We start from the raw sequence: 21627 nt of genomic DNA on the forward strand, positions 1-21627 counted from the left end.
CAAACTCTTTGGAGCAATAAACGTAAACCTCTGCACAAAGGCATAATCCATTTATGGTCAAAGGGTGAAATAACATTATTCAACTGTGTCAGAAGCTATGGCTGAGTCTAGACAGAACGTTGTAAAGAAATGGCTCCCTGTTGCAGTTACCCCCCACTTTTTGCCTGATACTGATGCTGACTTGACTGAGAAGTGTGCTGGGACCCTGCTAACCAGGCCCAGCACCAGTGTTCTTTCACCTAAAATGTACCATTGTTTCCACAATTGGCACAACCCTGGCACCTAGGTAAGTCCCTTGTAACTGGTACCCCTGGTACCAAGGGCCCTGATGCCAGGGAAGGTCTCTAAGGGCTGCAGCATGTCTTATGCCACCCTAGGGACCCCTCACTCAGCACAGACACACTGCTTGCCAGCTTGTGTGTGCTGGTGGGGAGAAAATGACTAAGTCGACATGGCACTCCCCTCAGGGTGCCATGCCAACCTCCCACTGCCTGTGGCATAGGTAAGTCACCCCTCTAGTAGGCCTTACAGCCCTAAGGCAGGGTGCACTATACCACAGGTGAGGGCATATGTGCATGAGCACTATGCCCCTACAGTGTCTAAGCAAAACCTTAGACATTGTAAGTGCAGGGTAGCCATAAGAGTATATGGGCTGGGAGTCTGTCAAAAACGAACTCCACAGCTCCATAATGGCTACACTGAATACTGGGAAGTTTAGTATCAAACTTCTCAGAATAATAAACCCACACTGATGCCAGTGTTGGATTTATTAAAAAATGCACACAGAGAGCATCTTAGAGATGCCCCCTGTATTTTACCCAATTGTTCAGTGTAGGCTGACTGGTTCCAGCAGCCTGCCACAACCGAGACATGTTGCTGGCCCCATAGGGAGAGTGCCTTTGTCACTCTGAGGCCAGTAACAAAGCCTGCACTGGGTGGAGATGCTAACACCTCCCCCAGGCAGGAGCTGCCACACCTGGCGGTGAGCCTCAAAGGCTCACCCCTTTGTGCCAGCACCGCAGGACACTCCAGCTAGTGGAGTTGCCCGCCCCCTCCGGCCACGGCCCCCACTTTTGGCAGCAAGGCCGGAGAAAATAATGAGAAAAACAAGGAGGAGTCACTGGCCAGTCAGGACAGCCCCTAAGGTGTCCTGAGCTGAAGTGACTAACTTTTAGAAATCCTCCATCTTGCAGATGGAGGATTCCCCAATAGGATTAGGGATGTGACCCCCTCCCCTTGGGAGGAGGCACAAAGAGGGTGTACCCACCCTCAGGGCTAGTAGCCATTGGCTACTAACCCCCCAGACCTAAACACGCCCTTAAATTTAGTATTTAAGGGCTTCCCTGAACCTAAGAATTTAGATTCCTGCAACTACAAGAAGAAGGACGGCTGAGCTGAAAAACCCCTGCAGAGGAAGACCAGAAGACACCAACTGCCTTGGCCCCAGACTTAACGGCCTGTCTCCTGCCTTCCAAAGAAACCTGCTCCAGCGACGCTTTCCAAGGGACCAGCGACCTCTGAATCCTCTGAGGACTGCCCTGCTTCGAAAAAGACAAGAAACTCCCGAGGACAGCGGCACTGCTCCAAAAGAACTGCAACTTTGTTACAAGGAGCAGATTTAAAGACCCCTGCAACTCCCCGCAAGAAGCGTGAGACTTGCAACACTGCACCGGCGACCCCGACTCGACTGGTGGAGAAACAACGCTTCAGGGAGGACCCTCCGGCGACTCTACGACTGTGAGTAACCAAAGTTGTCCTCCCTGAGCCCCCACAGCGACGCCTGCAGAGGGAATCCCCAGGCTCCCCCTGACCGCGACTGTCTGAACTCCATTTCCCGACAGCTGAAAAAGACCCTGCACCCGCAGCCCCCAGCCCCTAAAGAAACGGAACTTCTGTGCAGGAGTGACCCCCAGGAGGCCCTCTCCCTTGCCCAGGTGGTGGCCACCCCGAGGAGCCCCCCCCCTTGCCTGCCTGCATCGCTGAAGAGACCCCTTGGTCTCCCATTGAAAACTAAAGGAAACCCGACGCTTGTTTGCACACTGCACCCGGCCGCCCCCGCGCTGCTGAGGGTGTACTTTCTGTGTGGACTTGTGTCCCCCCCGGTGCCCTACAAAACCACCCTGGTCTGCCCTCCGAAGACGTGGGTACTTACCTGCTGGCAGGCCAGAACCGGGGCACCCCCTTCTCTCCATTGCAGCCTATGCGTTTTGGGCACCTCTTTGACCTCTGCACCTGACCGGCCCTGAGCTGCTGGTGTGGTAACTTTGGGGTTGCTCGGAACCCCCAACGGTGGGCTACCTTGGACCAAAAACTGAAACCTGTAAGTGACTAACTTACCTGTGAAAACTAACAAAAACTTACCTCCCCCAGGAACTGTGAAAATTGCACTGTGTCCACTTTTAAAACAGCTTATTGTGTTTTATGTCAAAAGTATACATGCTAATGTAATGATTTAAAGTTCCTGAAGTACTTACCTGCAATACCTTTCAAATGAGATATTACATGTGAAATTTGAACCTGTGGTGCTTAAAATAAACTAAGAAAATATATTTTTCTATAACAAAACCTATTGGCTGGATTTGTCTCTGAGTGTGTGTTCCTCATTTATTGCCTGTGTGTATGTACAACAAATGCTTAACACTACTCCTTTGATAAGCCTACTGCTCGACCACACTACCACAAAATAGAGCATTAGTATTATCTCTTTTTGCCACTATCTTACCTCTAAGGGGAACCCTTGGACTCTGTACATACTATTCCTTACTTTGAAATAGTGCATACAGAGCCAACTTCCTACAAACGTCTTGAATGTAAAACAGAGAATACACTCCTGCTCACCAATTCAGACTCATCCCAAGGGCAAATCTAACTCAGAGGTCATGGTATGAGACCGAGAACCTCAAAATTAAGGTCAATAGGGTCAGATCATCTCCAATAATGGACAGGTGATCATTTAAACACCAGGGTGTAATTGACATTTCTATCAAATGGCTGCAAATACTAGAGACCTGAATGATTTATCTACCCTCAGTGAGCTGTGCTTAGGTTTGCAATCATGGTTGGTAATAAAACTGTGCCCCCTATGCTCAAAGGCCACCCAGTAAAATGAATCCTGTTGGTGACTGAGACTGGGGTGCGGTGTTACATCAATGCTCCTTAATTCCAACTGGAGGAAAATAAGTTTCAATGCAGCCTTTTTAGGATGGGATTATCCACCTCCTCATGCATTACACACTGGGAGGCACTGCTTTCACACTTGGAAGACTATGGTTATTACACCCCCTCTGGCCTCAGAGTTGAAAATAATAAGAGACAAACCGGTAGCTTATCACTCCTATCTACTGCTTAAACAGAACATACAGAGAAACCACTCATCTTTAACCCACTTCTGGCTTACATGCACTCTATTTGCTTCAGTTTAGGATGCCCTTGTACACAGCACAACATACAAATATGCCCTTTAATAAAAACATTAACAGTGATAACATTAGAAGCTCAAGTCGCTTGTTAAGCTGCTTCTATTTTGAAAGTAAACTACTGGCCACACAAACCTATGTACACTCTTATTATTACTGTCTAGCTTTATCAATTTTATGGCGAAGCAATTTTTAACTGTGTTTACAGTCCCTATGAATCTGAATAAACTAAGAATCTTTGTTTTATTGTAAGATAAGCAGGTTAGATCTTACAATTCTATTGAACTAAGCTTCTCTTTAACTGAAATGCTAATAATGCACACAAAAGCATGGTTCTTCATACCTGGTGCAATGTGAATATAATGTGTAGAGTACTGCATACTGCACTGCAGGATAGTGCACTGCTATGTCTCCGTGAACGACTAGCAAATTCTTACTCAGCAATGCAAACACTGTAGGAGAGAGAGCCCACATCTATACAAAGATAGGTAGAAAGAAAGAAAAAAATTAGACATTATTCAAAAAGCGACAAGCAGATCTTAAGCACCGTTAAAGTAGAGAAGTTGTTTTTAGTAAATTATCGAAGAACTGACATTTATTAGGGTCAACAGAACCTAAATTGTAATAGATCGCCTTGTGGTAACTCGAAAGTGCTGCTTGGTTTAGCAGACAACTTCAAAATACCACACAATAGCAAATATTCTATCCCTCACTCACTAAGCACACTTATGGCACATCATGAAAGCTTTTACCAGCTAGAAAATACACTATCTACTTAATGAGTATCACTAGTCCAAACGTCAAATAGTAATGGAATTATATTAAGATTTACAAACAGATTTCATTAACAGCTACGTTAAACACCTACTCCAATCAGTGAATTCTTCGCATTTCCAATTGTTGTCAAGACGCTAAGATCGAAAATAACTATGAATGTTGCATTGTCCACACTAATTGTATGGTCCTTGAACGCATCATGCTGGATTTCAGAGCAGGCCTCTGGAAGTTTGAGGTACTCCAGGAGATTGTTGAGGCCGCATGTCATTTCTCCCAAAATCAACTTGTAGGCAGTCTCTAACACAGGAATGTTCTTCAGGCTCAGAACAGCTTGATAAAGGGAATGGGCTGCTGCAACAACCTGGATCAAGAAAAGGTTACACAAAATACATATGCTGATTTAGCATACTTTGAAGCACAATGTTGGTTTTAATAATTTTTTACCCTCTTTTTCAGTTTCATTTTTATAACCAGAAAATGTATACAAAGATACACTGAAGCAAACATTACTGAATAATGCCTTCTGTAACATCCAATAAAAATTAAAATCCTCCATTACATCAAAACGACTATCACTCACAAGATACAAAAAACATCACTGAAATAGCATCAATGAAAATGTTTCAGTGCAATACAAGGTTTAACTCCAACTGTGGGAAACCATTTTGGCAAACTAAGTTGGTAAAGTCTAACGCACATATTTGCTGAGCATTTAACCAATATTGTATGCAGGTTAGGGAAACTGAAAATAAGCAGTTATAAAGATAATGACAACAAATCAAAGTAGCAAGGGATGCAGACAAGCAGGCACAATTATAACAATATGATATAACAGTCACAAGGCCACAGTCAGGAAAGTGTTCACCGTTCAGTTGCCATCAATGTTGCTGAGCGCTACTGTTGGTCGCATGGCAACTGAGTTATCCAGTAGGAGGAAACTTGGCAGGAAGGTACAAGTGGAGAGGTAAGACAAGAGCAAATGACTGTTTTTTGCCTCAGTGTGGTGGTAGTGAAACGTGCAACTCAGATTAGAGAGAAAGAGCTTCAAACTGTTGTGGCTGAGGCAGGATTAGGTTCAGGAATAAGCAGATTAACCTTTGTGTACAAAGAGTCAGACACCTAACTGAAGTGGAATAAGGGACAGAGGAACTTTATGGTGAGGGCAACAAGAGAGGCAGTACTGGCTTAGAAGTGGTCACTGAGATTTTTCATGGAGCAAAAGGTAGCAAAGGAATCAGAGCAATTCAGTTTGCAGCACCCTAAGGTATCCAACAGTTACAGATTTAGGCCTCAAGTTGGTATTCGAATGCCTTTCCCAATCAATACAATGGTTCAGTTACACACAGTTAAGCCTATAAAGACAACAAACATGACCAAGGTTCCCATATTTCCTGGATTCAGAACATTACAACATGGGGAAACCACCACCATGGAGAAGCTCACAAGGTCCCTATAGGAAAGCCACTCTTTTTGGCATGGTTAACCCCACTTTCTGCCTGTTGTCAGTGTGCTTAGACTGTTTTCACTGGAATTCTGCTAACCAGGACCCCAGTGATTGTGTGCTCTAAATTTGGTTGTCTTGGTACTCTTTACACCTCTCAATTGGCATACTGGTGTCCCTCTCTAAGTTCCTAGTATATGGTACTTAGGTACCCAGGGAATGGGTACACCAGCCAGCCCCCCACCACCAAAATCTCCCCCCCTTCCCTGTTGGCTGCAGCATGGGAGTCAATACAAACTGTGTCTGCGGGTCTGCCATTTGCAGCCTGCGTGAAAAGGTGCATGCACCATTTCACTGCTGGTCACTACACCAGGTTAGCAAGTTGCCCCTATGATAGGCCCTTCCAGTCCTAAGGGCAGGGTGCAGGTCCCTGTGTGTGTGGGCACCCCTGCATGAGCAGAGGCGCCCCTCTACGAACTCTAGTTCCAATTCCCAGGACTTCAAACGAGGGGAAGACATTTTAGGTATGCACTAGCCATAGGTCACTACCTATGGTCCAGCTACATAATGGTAACTCCAAACCTAGGCATGTTTGGTATCAAACATGTCGGAATCATACCCGAATACTGATGCCAGAATTGGTGGCATGATTCTATGCACTCTGGAGGCTCCTTAGAGGAGTCCTTCAGTATTGCTCCTGCCAGTCTTCGAGGGTCTGCGGGCAGGCTACGTTGCTGAAGCCCTTCAGCCAGGATTCTGCCCTCCTGCTGCTTGACCAGCTCAAGCAGAGGAAGGTAGAAGAACGATTTTCTGTGGGAGAGGGGTGCAACCTCCTCTCACTTGGAAATAGGGGTTACAAAGCTGAGGAGGGGTACCCTCCTCATGCCACTGGCTTGCTTTGAAGGGCACATTTGGTGCCCTCCTTGCATAATCTGGTTTGCACCAGTGCAGGGAACATGTCCGCCCCCCCCACCCTCCTCACCCCCTACCCCACCACCCCACCACCACAGTTGCAACAACCAAGGCATATTGACTCCTGATCCAATGGGTCTTCAAGCTCAAACTTGACTATTTGAGGGAAATAGATCGACAACTTATGGACATCACTGCTTATCAGAAACTCATGCATAACCCCCTCAAAGAAGTCAACAACTGTCTACATCAAAAATTGAAATGATGGCATGACAGATGTCTTATTACATACATGGAATGCTGGTACATTTACAACCCTGCGCCCATATCACTATGCAATTACATACTTCCGAAAATACATATATCAGGCACTTTCCCTCCTGGCAGACCAACCAACTCTGACTTTATTTAGGAGGCAATTTATTTCCTCCTTTGAATTATTTATTTTCTTTGGTCTTCTTATTGGTGGAGGTTTTAGTAGTTCTTCCACCCACTGGCGATCTCCGATGTATTTTTGTCTTAATGATGTTTGAGTTGGAGTTTGTTGTTTTCATGACTGGTATTGCAACAGTCATTTATTTGCTGGTGTTGAACTTCCTCTACCTGATTGACCTCTCGCTCTTGTTCTACCCCTAAATGCATTTCTTCCTTGATATTGGTATTGCCAACTTTGTTGCAAGGATGCAGACTTTGTGCTCCCCTGTAAGCTCTTATGAGTACTCCCCGTCTGAAAGGTACCTCTTGAGGCTGATCTTCCTGATGGAAAGAAGCCCCTCTGAAACACCTTTGAAACTGCAATGTTCCAATAGATTTTGCAGTCTTGTTGTCTTTTTAATTGGTTGAGCTAATCATCCACTTGATTTCCGAATAATTGCCGGCCATTAAAAGGGTTATTCATAATGTTCGCTTGCACTTCTGGTCTGAACCTCGAAATTCATAACCACTATTGTCTTCTTAATGTAAACCCCCGTTATGAGTTGGCGGCTAGTTGTATGTCGCATCTAATGTAGATATTAAGTAGGTGTTTGCAATGTTCTTGCCATTGTCGACCAGAAGCGCCGCTCTCTTTCTATATTGTTCTGGGTGGTGCTTCATGAACTCTCCTATCGCGTCCCAGTGCTGATGGGTGTGTCAATTTAAAAGAGAATTTGAATTAGCAAAGCGCCACTGGTTCGCTGCACCACGTTCTATTCCTCTCCCCATGGGCACCATCTTTTTGCTCTCTTTGTTTGGGGGTGGACCTGTGGTTTAAGGAACATTTGCTCTTTTCCTTGCTGTGATTAAAGAGTACGCTGGTATTGTTCCTTTTATATAAGGTGGATCCTTGAGGAGAACTTATATTTTTTTTTCTCAGCTCTGGATGTTACGGCTCTACATGTAGCTGGCTCTTTAAATACTTCTGTGCTTTGGTCCAATACACTAGGAAGCATAGACAGATTTTGATTTTTTGTTTGTGTAGGTAGTAGTGTTTCAAGGAGAAAGCACAACTGTGGTTTGATTTCCTCAAATTGGATGTTCAACTTCTCAGCAACATTTTTTATAACCAGATTGTACATTCCTATGTCATCTGGTGGGAATGGTTTTGATGGGTAAGACTCGACCTCCTCTTCTGGGGATTCTCCTTCCAGGTCTTCCCACTGACTTTCCCCATACTCTTTCTTCTGAAGGCTGAAAATAACCCTGGTCTTCCTTCTCCTCATAACATATCTCCTCTTCTTGAGGCTCCAGTGTGTGAGGTTCCACCTCGTGCTCATGGAGTTCTTTCAATGTCGTTTTCTGAGGTATTGTGAATGCTTTAAGGCTTTTGTCAAATTCCTTCTTCTAGATGGGTGTGGCAATTTCAGCCTTGAGCTCCATTTCAGATGCTCGGTCTTCAGGGCTTGTTGTGGAGTGTTTTCTTTTGACCTTAAAGTTTCTTTCACAGTCTTGTCTGGCTGTGTGCTTCAATGGGTCATGTGTGTCTCGAGGGACTTGAGGGGGAATGCGGCGTATTTCGCCTTCCCTTCTTTCGATGACTCATACTTTTTTGAGCCTTTATCTCCACCGGACGCCCCTTTGAGGGCTCAGTGGGATTCCCTTTTGTGGGTTTTGCCTGTGGACGGCGAGCATTTCAACACTGACGCCTCCTTTTGATTTTGTGAGTCTGATTTTTTCAACTCAAGTGATTTAATAGAGGCATGAGGTTCTCTTACCCCCTTGCAGCTCTTCTTCGGCGCTTCCTCTCCTATCTTCACGATGTCCCGATTGCATTCCGAAGTCTCACCTTCGGCGCCCTCTGAAATCTTTTCGTCGTGATCAATGGAAAGGCCCAGATTTATTGAAGATGGTGATGATTTTTCCCCTGCAGTGTTAAGTGTGCCATTCTTTGTTTATAACTCATCAGTCATCGTTTTGGGCGCAAATACTGCGCAGGCAAGACAGTCCTCACTCCGGTGATCGACTGGCAGGCAAAGATTGTACACCAGATGTTTGTGTTTCTGGGCACACATATAGTAACAATTTTTACAAAATTGAAACAGAGTCTGTAAGGAAATGCCTCCTTGGCATGGTTACCCCCTAACGTTTTGCCTTTGCTGATGCTAAGTTATGATTTGAAAGTGTGCTGGGACCCTGCTAACCAGGCCCCAGCACCAGTGTTCTTTCCCTAAACTGTACCTTTGTCTCCACAATTGGCACAACCCTGGTGTTGCGTGGGTTCTCATTATTCTAAATGAGACTACTGGATTTCTAGGTAGCAGGATCCATAACGGTGTGGGGGACTGAGTCTGACCCACGTGTAAAGAACTCTGTCACCCTAAATCCGGTTTTTGCTCCGGCTAACTAGCAGTGCCTCATTTCTCCCATGTGGAAGAAATGATTTGGCAGCCGAGCGCATGACATCTTTGGAACTTCTCAGGGAAGTCGTGGTTACTCAGATCCAAACCAACTCTCTTATTTCCAATGTGATCTCATATACAAATGACAAAGACAGTATAAGTTTTATATAATGTTTTTAATAAAACAACTGTATTTTAGATATTAAGGCGTGAGCCGCAATAACCAGAACGATACAACACAGTAGGATTGAAATGGTCACCAGGAGAGTAAAACATAAGAACAAAGCTATCATATTGTCTAACAGTTTCTACTCTCCCTCTGCTTGTTCTATTTAGAGCACAGCATGTTAAGCTTCTAGCTTGCCTATTAGAATCACTGTGGAGACATCAGCCCTCATACCTGAGCAAAGACCTGTGATCTTGGTTCAGCATCTGCAATGAGGCAGTCAGCGTCTAGTTGTGGTTCCCTGGTCGGAATCTCCCTCTTGCGTGTATTGGGACAAGGAAGTGATTTTATAACTAACATGTCATTGTGATCACAAAATGTCCCTACGCAGGAATGCCAAGTCTAAACTCCTACCACGTCTATCGGCAATGTACCAGACTGTATCCTTGACTGAAGCACAGAGTAAATATGTTATGGAGAACTCCAGTGCTGAAGTAGGCAAAACAGTGTGATATGAATAAAAAACAACACCGTAGAACTGGCTATTTGAAAAATAACAGTACGAAGCCTAATAAAAAGCATGTAGAGCAAAGTGCACAGAGGCTCTAAGCTGTCAGCAAATGAATAAAATATATTCAGGGCAAAATGCACAAAGGCCTGAAGCTAAAGCGCAATGAATACGTAAAACTAACCACACTACACCCTCCCCTTGTCGGTAGCAAGTGGTTCCAATAATATAAAAGGATGCCCCAAATATAAACAATACCTAAAACAATTATTTCAACAAGGTGAGAAGACAACAAAGTCATAAATTTAGGTAACATGTGATCATAAAGCCAAATTCAATATAGTGTCAATTTTGTAAAAATCCAATCGTCAGATAGAAGCAATAGAACGCAGGAGTTCCTCCACTTTGATATATGTCAATATCAGAAGCTCCACGCCACAAAGTACCATGGAGCAGGTGTGATCCAAAGCCCCAAAACCAATCAGGGCGGCACCCCGTGCAGGGCCCATGAAAGAGACAATACCATCTTCCTCCAGGAAGGGAATCTCATAAACTGCCTCACGAAGCAAGCGCATCCGTAGTGCACAAGTCTGGGAATGAGCCCTAATCGGGAACATCAACAGATCAGTATCGACCATTGGAGGGCGCTGCAATGAGAGACAGAGACAGTGCATGTTCAAACGAGCACCAAAGGCATCGAAACACGGGTTCCACACAATCCAAAACCGGTCTGAATGACAGAGACCAGTCACACTCCAAATGTCCCAGGAGTGTCGCTCCAAAATGCTGCATCATGCGTTCACGACACAGCTGCGCTGACGGGAGCAGCAATACAGGATCTCGTCGTGACGGGAAAGCCATTGCGAAAAAATAGCAACAACAGCAAGACTCCAGCCAATAAAGCCAAAGTAATCGGGAAACCCCCAAAAATGCTTCCGAAAATAGAATGTATAGCCGAAGGTATCAAACCGAATATGGAAGAGAAGGTATGAGCAAAACCAACACCAACGACTTTGAAAAAATGTGCAATACCAGCAGTGCTGGATGCATTAAATATACGTCCCACAAGTTCACCGAAGTGATTTGGAAAGTTAGTATTCAAAAGGGACTGTATCTCCGCCAATGACCTTGCCACCTGAAGTGCGTAGGTCTCGCTAGCAGATGTAAGGGCCACATGCTTTTGAAACAATAAAGCTTTTAGCCGACTCAACTTGTTGAAATCAACCTTGGATGTAGTAATATGAGGCCAGATGTCCGCTACCTCCCTAAATTGAGTGGGGGGAAACAACACATTCCCGCAGCACGTAACTGCCTTGTTGACAACGACGATGTAAACTATTCCGGCACGCATGCCACAGCAGCGTTCGCTGTTAAGAACAATGTAACTGCCGTTAGAAAGCACCTGGAAAGTGTTTTTAATAACCGGGACTGGAACTCCCTTCAGATAACAAGCTAAGTTAGCAATCTAAGCGTTACACGCCCCGTGCAATGACACCTGTTTACAAACCATTGAATGGCTGACAGAAGCTTCGCATTCGCTGCCGCTACGAAAAACCTCCTTCAAACCATTAACACATCTGTACTGAAAGGGAAGGTCCCACACCTCGTGTATGTAACTGTCTCCCAATAGTTCATATCTACCCACCGGAATGTGCTTCAAACAAGAAGTAAATTGCAAAATAGAGATAGGCAAATTAATAACCCCATGAATCAACCATTCAGCTGACGGAATCTCAGCTACCGTGAAAGGCAGTTTCTCTAATTTCTCAATATTTAACATAACATATGTTGCTTCCTTTTTAGCCATCAGTTGTTGTTGACGAGTCAAATTTAAAGAGATAAAGATCTCTCTAGCACGAATGTGCTGCCATGGAACACGACCCCGCTTTCAAGGTCTGAAGAGTCCAACCCAGCTGCATGATGGACCGCGTCTGACTCTGCCCATGATATAAAGAAGACATGTCCGATTTAATAATGTCAATGGCAGAGGAAACAATGCTGTCAATCGTGTAAACACGGTCAGAAAGGGTATGCATGCCATTATCAACAACAGACAAAGTCTGCATCAGATTTTCCTGATCAATCTGCCTCAACCGGGCTGCAGCCTCTTGTTGTGAAAGCTTCCAAATCTCATTATAAACCTCGTATAAGAACCTTTTCTTCCGGGTACTTTGGGACCTGACAAAAAATCTTGTAAATCAGTATCATTAGACAGTAACGTGAGATGTGACTTAACTGCATCCAGCGTGGATGACTTCAACCATTGCTGACAAAGCTTCCCCACACTGTAAGTAGTTATAATATCAGCATGTTCTGGTGATACGTAAAGAGGGTCTGCCCTACTAGTCCTGAACCCCCCTGAAGAGGTGACAAAACGTTGATGACACACATTAGTGTCTACAGGCCATAATAACCACCCGCCTGGATGTAACGATTAAGTGTTAAGCGTACCATTCTGGACCCAATGTGTAAAGTCACTAAAAGTAGCATTCACATAGTGCTGCAAATTTTTTAATTTAGAAGGGACAGGTATACTAGGCAAAGTCAACTCCCTAATTGTCGCTAAGCCCAAACAGCTAGTCTGTTGTACTGTGTCATTGAGGAAAATCATCTGCACAGGGATAATACATGCTCTAAATAACGTGTCCCTGCCTTGCATTTGCCAATTTTTCGAACCCCAAACACTTTTCAAGTCAACAGTTTTAAACCAGTATTCATATCCCTCGACCGAAAGTTTAGATACAAACAAATTGGAATACAGTAATTTAGTATCGGTCAATAACATTTGCTTATTAGAATACGGTGCAACTTTAAAATAGTAGGACTTAGCATTACGTTGATCATGCCCAGAAAAATATGCAAATTTATCATAATACGTTTTCGAACTCCCTTGTGGAGGAGTCGAGCAATGTTCCCATTGCACATAATTAAACATGGGCTTAGGGCTACTAGCTTTATGAATAAAGTGGTGTCCATAATAGTTGTAACAAAACATGTCACCATGATTATCTCTAAACTGGTAAGCATCATCATCGTCATAGACAGTATAATATTGCAAATCCGTTAGCATAGAATCTACTGTCTTCACATCCCAATCATCAGAAACAATGCCAGGTATAACAATATCATTCATTGATAATTTGAGGACATACGGTATTTGAATCAATTCAGTGGGACCATATATATCAAACATTACTTAATCCCACACAATTCCATCCGGAACTGGTATTGCAGAAATGTTTACAGTGGACAAGTCTCTTCGAACCATATGAGACGAAAAATGCGGTTTTAACACAGTCTCCACGTGCTCAATGTCAGATGGATCAGGAAGAAAATGACCATGTATTATCAGAAAAAAAGTAACCACAAATCCCAACCATAATAAAATAGTCCTCACGGCCAAAAACAGCCAAAAATAGTTCCAAGGAAAAACAAAATCTGTGCGTTTAAGCCAACCCAGCAGCCGTCGTGGACCGTGGACAGAAGACATCGAGGACGAGGAGCCGGACACATCATTATCAGTGTCGTTGAAGCAGCCAGAAGCAGTTCTAGCAAAAGGTGCAACTCTGAACAAAGAAGCAGATGGAGGCTCTTGCCGTGGCACACTATAAACCACATGTTCAGAAACATCAGTAGAACGTACAGCAATTTGATCAAAAGATTCCATATTAATCGCCGTCGGTGGAACAATCGCAAGATCATCATCCACCCTCCCCAAGCTCGGAGAGGAAACAGTGTCGGTGAAAATCACCTGCAGCGGGACTTCTTCCCTAGTAGTGAGAGGGATTCCGGAACTACTGGGTGTCCCTCTTGGTCTGCTGTGCAGAATCGGCCACATGTTGTAACTTGACATTATCAATGGAACAAAGCGATTGCCTTTGGCCCCTCGCAGCGGCGGTAAAATCACAGTTCTCGTGCCGCTCACCCCCAACACAGGGACAGCTTCTCGATAAGAAGGCCTAAATTCTTTTTTAACTGCGACCTTTTCACGCACTAGATCCCCAATCCTGGTTATCCAACCAGTAGGTGTTACTGGCTCATCCTTAATTCCTGAGGAGGCAGCACTGGCAGAAGAGTTATCTTCACGGAATTGTTGTAAATCCTGCAAAACAGTGACACGATCATTTATGTCAAAGGGCGTATCTGCCGCCTCCACACCAGGACCATCTAGATCAGGAACATACATTCGCGTTCCAAACAGGCACTCATATGAAGTACGACCCCCCAGTATCCTTCTAGGCAAGTTATTAAGTGCTCTCTGTACTCCATCTAGGTGGGCTAGCCAACTACGACCCGTACCTATAACTCTGGCCGTAAAGGACTGCTTTAAATCACAATCTAAACGCTCCACGACAGAATTTCCCTCGGGATGAAATGGAGACGAGAATTGGAGTTGGACCCCCAACGAAGCCATGGTGTCCCTGAATGCCTTAGTGGCAAAAGCAGGGCCCTGGTCCGAATGAAAAGCCTCAACTGCAAATATATCGACAAAGATGCGCAAATCTTTAATAACAGTTCGAGCGTCAGCCGAGAGTTGTGGCCAGACCCACACAAATCTAGAGCACGAATCCACAGCAACCAATATATATTTGTATGCACTATCTGGTGTCAGCGGACCACAATGATCCAAGTACACACACTGTAATGGTTTATTTGAAATCAGAAGGGGCGTCTGCTGCGGGCGTCTAGCCGACGATGCTTTAATTTGTTGACAAACGTCACAACAAAGGACATATTGCTTCGTCTCTTTATAGAGACCAGGCCACCAGTAACAAGCCTGTAAAAGTGAAATCGTGGCAGCCACCCCAGCATGTGCAGAAGCCACCCCCTCATGTGCTGCAGAAATCAATCGAGGTCTCTCAATTTTATTGGGAATTTCACGTACACCAATGCCTGGAATTGTAACAGTAGCATTCAGCGCACCATTCAAGCAGTAACTATATTTTGAAGGAAATCCTTTAGGAAAGGGCGTGCCAGCAGCCGTAGCCTTTATGGCAGCTGAAATTTCTGTGTCTGGTTTGGAACTCGAACGAGTCACTGCGGCCACAGTGGCGACAACCACTGCCGATTTCGCGGCTTCATCAGCCAAAGTATTCCCAGCAACGTGTATTCAAACGCGCTGGTGTCCAAGTGTATGCACAACATGGACTTTAGGAAGCGTTTCCTTCAGATCCGCAACCTTACCCCACAACATTTTATGTTTAATGGTGTTGCCTTTAGAATCTCTGAACCCATTCATCTTCCAATAGTGTAGATATTCGTTGAAACACTGCACACAGTAGTAGGAGTCACAGACCAGCAAGGTTAAAAGCGCCGGATCTGCGTGCTCCAACGCTAACAATAGAGCTTTGAGCTCAGCCAGCTGTGCCGTGCAATCTCCCAAGGTTTTAGTATAAGTATGTCGGGAGCAGAACACGTCCCCCTCCATTGTGCCGCTCACCACCGCACATGCAGCAGAATACTGTTGTTTAGTCCCAACCGCTGGTTGCGCAGAGCCATCGGTATACATGACCACCTGATATTGGTCAATAGGCAACGTACCAGCAGGAACAGGGTATTCCATTTCATATTGAAGAAATTCTTGAGTCTGCAGTTTAGGGTCAAATACGTAATCTACATCAGTGGCTGTCAAAGACGTAGCCCATGGTATCCATCGCGGGTGCAAAGCTTTCGAATTTGGAACACTCGCTTTTGTAACTGCCTCTAAGGCCGGAATTGGGGAAACGACAACAATGCGTTGACCCTGGGCCAGCGGTCTTTCTTTAATAACAGCCATCTGTACTGCAGTGAGAATTTTCTCAGTCTGTGCAAAACGTTGTTCTGCAGCAGAATACAAGTGAGACTTGTATGCAATCGGGACGGTCTCCCCCTCATTAAAGGTGACACAAGTAAACCCAACAGCCCCAGGTATTACCCTGATGACTAAATGTGTCTTATTGTCCCGTGTGTGTAAGTGATTAACTGCTAAGAGATCACTTTGTAATTCTCGTAGTATGTGTGTATGTTCAATCGTCCAAAATCTACTCGAAAAATTCGGGCGAATCAACTCGTATAAGGGTTTTATACGCGTCGCATAATCAGGAATGTAAGTTCTGCCAAAATTCAGAAACCCCAACAATGACTGGAGCTTCCGAACCGTATTAGGAGGCTGCAATAAAGCACATTTCTCCAAAAAATGTGGCGCTAAGCTCTTGCCCTCACTCGACAACTCATATCCCAGGAAAATGACGCTGAGGAAGGCAATCTTTGATTTCTTAAAATTAAACTTATAGCCAATATCAGCAAACCCCACAACAATGCGCGATACACGCCTTAGATGTTGCAGAATCTCATCATCTGTCAGATATATGTCATCAACATATGATAACGCTTCAGGGTCGAACTCATGCAGCATTTCAGTTACACGAGCCGAAAACAGTCCTGGGCTATTCTTATACCCCTGAGGCAAACGACAAAAAAAATTCTGAGAGCCAAACGCACTGAAACAGGTATAGTCCCGACTCTCGGGCACTATATTCTGGCAGAAAAATCCATTCGAGATATCCAATGTTGTCATGTATTTTTTACGCACTATATTATTCATAAGCGCTGCGCTGTGTGAATTCTGTATTGCATATGTGCGTGTATGACTATTCAAATGTCGGTAATCCACCACTATCCTATATGAATGGTCCGGTTTAGCAACCGGAAACAAGGGATTATTCATCGGCGAGACACAGGGCTCAATTACACCCTGATACTCCAATTGTGTAAGAATTTTCCTAACCGATGCCCTTGCTTCAAATTTGATAGGATACTGCGGTTGTGCCTGAGGTTCGCCCTTTATCGGAATTACATGATAAGGTGATTGTCTGTCCCACCCACGTTATTTCTATACAAGGCGGGAGCCTGTGCTAGAGCCCATGATTTACTATAGGACTCCGCTAGTTCTATGGGAACAAGTGGTGAGAAGGAAGGTGTAATAACCTCCTCCCCAACCGGACAGTCGCGAACAAAGTCAGGTGGCCAATCCTGTTCGGCCAGCAGAACATCATATGATTACCACATGGTCCCAAAAAATGGCGTTTATAATACGGTCAATGTCCCCTTCCAATCGCAGAGTCACTTCATATACTCTATCAGGATCAGAGACTCGCATATCCGCTGTCTCGACTTGTATGAAGTCATCAGTTGCTTTCACCTCCAGATGCTCTAGAAGACTCCGGCGAACTATTGTGACCTCTGCCGCGCTGTCTAACAGTGCTAACGCCCATGTCTTGTTCGTCAAGAGAACTCTCTTCTTGAGCGGCATGTCTAACTGAGACTGCTGCCACTTTCTTCTTTTTAAATTGCTGTTTTTGTTGCAGCGGTTTCTCTTCTTGTTTAATAGAAACCTCTGCTGAGTGTTGTGAATCCTGTCTCGATTTCACGTACTCCGTCCTCCGCTCTGACCGCCCACCTCTCTCACTTCTCTTTTCCGAGGAGTCCTGAAAGGAACGAGATTGGCGTGTATCAGTATATTGATATCTATCAGGCGTCTTCAAAGTATCCCTATTCCTGAGATTATACTTATTCTGTGGGGTCTCCGGTTGCGGAGACTGTCCACCAACTGTCTTTGGTGTTTGCGGTTTCTTTTCCCAGCGCTTTTTCGAACCCTCAGGTTGTTGCTGTTTAGCATTATCTTTATTATTTTTACCCTGTAACTGGGGTTTTTGTGGTCTAGCCCCTAGGCTATCACGACCAATACTAGAATATGTTTCCGCTATTATTCTCGGAAGCTCCCGCTCCTGATTAAGCAGCGGAACATCCCGAAGACGCATTCGCACTGCTAGTGCTACTGCCTCTCCCTTGAGATTACTCAAAATAATAGAAGAAACTGAGGCAAAATTGCCCAGTAACTGCATGCCCAAATCTAAGGCAGGGGCAGCCCCATATTCATCTTGAATCTGTTTAAGCACGTCCAGTAAATTAGCTAATGTCGGTGTACCGTGTGCCGTAGTGTAGAGCGCGGCAAATACCGTGCCCCAGGTATTACAAAGGTCCACCGGAGGAACCATCCCATACGGCAAACACATCGTCAAAATTCTATGTTTATCCTGAGGTCCCGTATGGGGAAATACTGCTTCCAGCGTATTAATTATTTGCGCCAGCCAAAATGGAGTCTCCTCTCGTTTAGCCGGTACTTTACCCATAACAGAGTGTACAGTGGCCGGATTAATACCCGGAACCACTGCCTGTGGGTGCGCTGGAGCAGCATGCGCTGCATTCGTATTTAGTGTCTGCATTACAAACTGAACTAATCGTCTATATGTAGCCGTTAATTCTGAATATAAACGACGAACTTCAACCACTGCCAATTGAGCAACCGCAGGATGAGGTGTATATGTAGCCAATAAAGGCCAGGTAGGACCATCATTACTCAGCGGACCTAACCTAACTTGTGCTACTGTGTGTGGGAGGGCGCCATCAAGCCAATTATGGTGTTCTTGATAAGATAGAGGTATTTCTAAATAAGCGTAAGCCCTGTATTGTCCAGGGAGATTTGCAACAGTGTATTCGTGAAAAGTATTTGTTCCCCCATCCACTGCTGGAAATCCGACCCAAGAATAAAAAAGTTCCGTTCTATAGGCTGCATGGGTGTCCACCACAAAAGTGACTGGACCCCCCTGGACTGTCAGTCCATGTGTCAACAGATGTCCCGTGAGCGGGTGACGCATATTAATTGCTATATTCACTACATTAGGATTCGCCATTTTATAAAAAATAGCTTCAGGTCAGAGAAGGTACACCAATATCGGGGTTTTTCCTTTCAAAGTTCAAGCTTGAACAACCAACCACTAAGCAATAGGAATCACCTATGCCGTGGCGGCGGAAAGCCTCAGCCCCGCGGACGTCTCCGTATACGGAACAGAGTCGTCAAAATATATATGAGACCAAGAGAGTCAGTCGGACCTAATCATTAGAGCCAGACCAAACGTTGGCGGCGCCATGTCGCGTGGGCTCTCATTATTCTAAATGAGACTACTGGATTTCTAGGTAGCAGGATCCATAACGGTGTGGGGGACTGAGTCTGACCCACGTGTAAAGAACTCGGTCACCCTAAATCCGGTTTTTGCTCCGGCTAACTAGCAGTGCCTCATTTCTCCCATGTGGAAGAAATGATTTGGCAGCCGAGCGCATGACATCTTTGGAACTTCTCAGGGAAGTCGTGGTTACTCAGATCCAAACCAACTCTCTTATTTCCAATATGATCTCATATACAAATGACAAAGACAGTATAAGTTTTATATAATGTTTTTAATAAAACAACTGTATTTTAGATATTAAGGCGTGAGCCGCAATAACCAGAACGATACAACACAGTAGGATTGAAATAGTCACCAGGAGAGTAAAACATAAGAACAAAGCTATCATATTGTCTAACAGTTTCTACTCTCCCTCTACTTGTTCTATTTAGAGCACAGCATGTTAAGCTTCTAGCTTGCCTATTAGAATCACTGTGGAGACATCAGCCCTCATACCTGAGCAAAGACCTGTGATCTTGGTTCAGCATCTGCAAGGAGGCAGTCAGCGTCTAGTTGTGGTTCCCTGGTCGGAATCTCCCTCTTGCGTGTATTGGGACAAGGAAGTGATTTTATAACTAACATGTCATCGTGATCACAAAATGTCCCTACGCAGGAATGCCAAGTCTAAACTCCTACCACGTCTATCGGCAATGTACCAGACTGTATCCTTGACTGAAGCACAGAGTAAATATGTTATGGAGAACTCCAGTGCTGAAGTAGGCAAAACAGTGTGATATGAATAAAAAACAACACCGTAGAAGGCCAGGTGGCTATTTGAAAAACTGGCTATTTGAAAAATAACAGTACGAAGCCTAATAAAAAGCATGTAGAGCAAAGTGCACAGAGGCTCTAAGCTGTCAGCAAATGAATAAAATATATTCAGGGCAAAATGCACAAAGGCCTAAAGCCTGAAGCTAAAGCGCAATGAATACGTAAAACTAACCACACTACACTGGCACTCAGATAAGTCCCTTGTAACTACCCCTGGTACCAAGGGCCCTGATGCCAGGGAAGGTCTCTAAGGGCTGGAGCATATTGTATGCCACCCTGGGGACCCCTCACTCAGCACATGCACACTGCCTCACAGCTTGTGTGTGTGCTGGTGGGGAGAAAATGACTAAGTCGACTTGGCACTCCCCTCAGAGTGCCATGCCAACCTCACATTGCCTGTGGCATAGTTAAGTCACCCCTCTAGCAGGCCTTACAGCCCTAAGGCAGGGTGCACTATACCACAGGTGAGGGCATATGTGCATGAGCAAAACCTTAGATATTGTAAGTGCAGGGTAGCCATAGGAGTATATGGTCTGGGAGTTTGTCAAACACGAACTCCACAGTTCCATAATGGCTACACTGAAAACTGGTAAGTTTGATATCAAACAACTCAGCACAATAAGTGCACACTGATGCCCGGTGCAATTTATTGTAACATACACCCAGAGGGCATCTTAGAAATGCCCCCTGAATACCAATCCGACTTCTAGTGTAGGCTGACCAGTTTCTGCCAGCCTGCCACACACCAGACATGTTGCTGGCCACATGGGGAGAGTGCCTTTATCACTCTGTGGCCAGGAGCAAAGCCTGTACTGGGTGGAGGTGCTTCTCACCTCCCCCTGCAGGAACTGTAACACCTGGCGGTGAGTCTCAAAGGCTCACCCCCTTTTGTTACAGCGCCCCAGGGCATCCCAGCTAGTGGAGATGCCCGCCCCTCCGGCCACTGCCACCACTTTTGGTGGCAAGGCTGGAGGAGATAATGAGAAAAACAAGGAGTCACCACCCACCATTCAGGACAGCCCCTAAGGTGTCCTGAGCTGAGGTGACCCCTGCCTTGAGAAATCCTCCAAATTGAGTTTGCAGGATTCCCCCAATAGGATTAGGGATGTGCCATCCTCCCCACAGGGAGGAGGCACAAAGAGGGTGTAGCCACCCTCAAGGACGGTAGCCATTGGCTACTGCCCTCCCAGATCTAACCACCCCTAAATTCAGTATTTAGGGGCACCCCAGAACCTAGGAAACTAGATTCCTACAACCTGAAGAAACAATAAGGACTGCTGACCTACAAGCCTGCAGATAAGGAAGAACACGACAACTGCTTTGGCCCAAGCCCTACCGGCCCGTCTCCAGCTTCGAAAACCTGCAACCAGCGCCGCATCCGACAGGGACCAGCGACCTCTGAAGCCTCAGAGGACTGCCCTGGACTAAAGGACTAAAACTCTCGTGAACAGCGGCCCTGTTCAAAACCAGCTACTTCTTTGCAACAAAGAAGCAACTTCTAAAGACTGCACGTTTCCAGCCAGAAGCGTGAGACTTCTCACTCTGCACCCGACGCCCCCAGCTCGAGATCCAGAGAACAAACACCTAAGGTAGGACTCCCCGGAGACTGCGAGCCCGTGAGTAACCAGAGACGACCCCCCTGAGCCCCCACAGCGACGCCTGCAGAGAGAATCGAGAGGCTCCCCCTGACCGCGACTGCCTGTAACAAGGGACCCGATGCCTGGAACCAACACTGCACCCGCAGCCCCTAGGACCTGAAAGAACCAAACCTCAGCG

General features: G+C 45.4%; 1 protein-coding gene across 2 annotated transcripts in view; it reads right to left on the reverse strand.

Annotated features, from left to right (window-relative positions):
* Nucleotides 1–21627, reverse strand: part of SMG1 (SMG1 nonsense mediated mRNA decay associated PI3K related kinase) — a 1401298-nt gene that overhangs the window by 1159251 nt on the left and 220420 nt on the right. For both annotated transcript variants that reach the window (XM_069210224.1, XM_069210223.1), the window contains 2 exons: nucleotides 4285–4554; nucleotides 3760–3890 (listed from right to left, as the gene is read on the reverse strand). In XM_069210224.1, the coding sequence (XP_069066325.1) occupies nucleotides 3760–3890; nucleotides 4285–4554 (401 nt within the window). The remainder of the gene's footprint in view (nucleotides 1–3759; nucleotides 3891–4284; nucleotides 4555–21627) is intronic.

Source organism: Pleurodeles waltl, chromosome 10 (assembly GCF_031143425.1).
Source record: "Pleurodeles waltl isolate 20211129_DDA chromosome 10, aPleWal1.hap1.20221129, whole genome shotgun sequence".
Taxonomy (NCBI): domain Eukaryota; kingdom Metazoa; phylum Chordata; class Amphibia; order Caudata; family Salamandridae; genus Pleurodeles; species Pleurodeles waltl.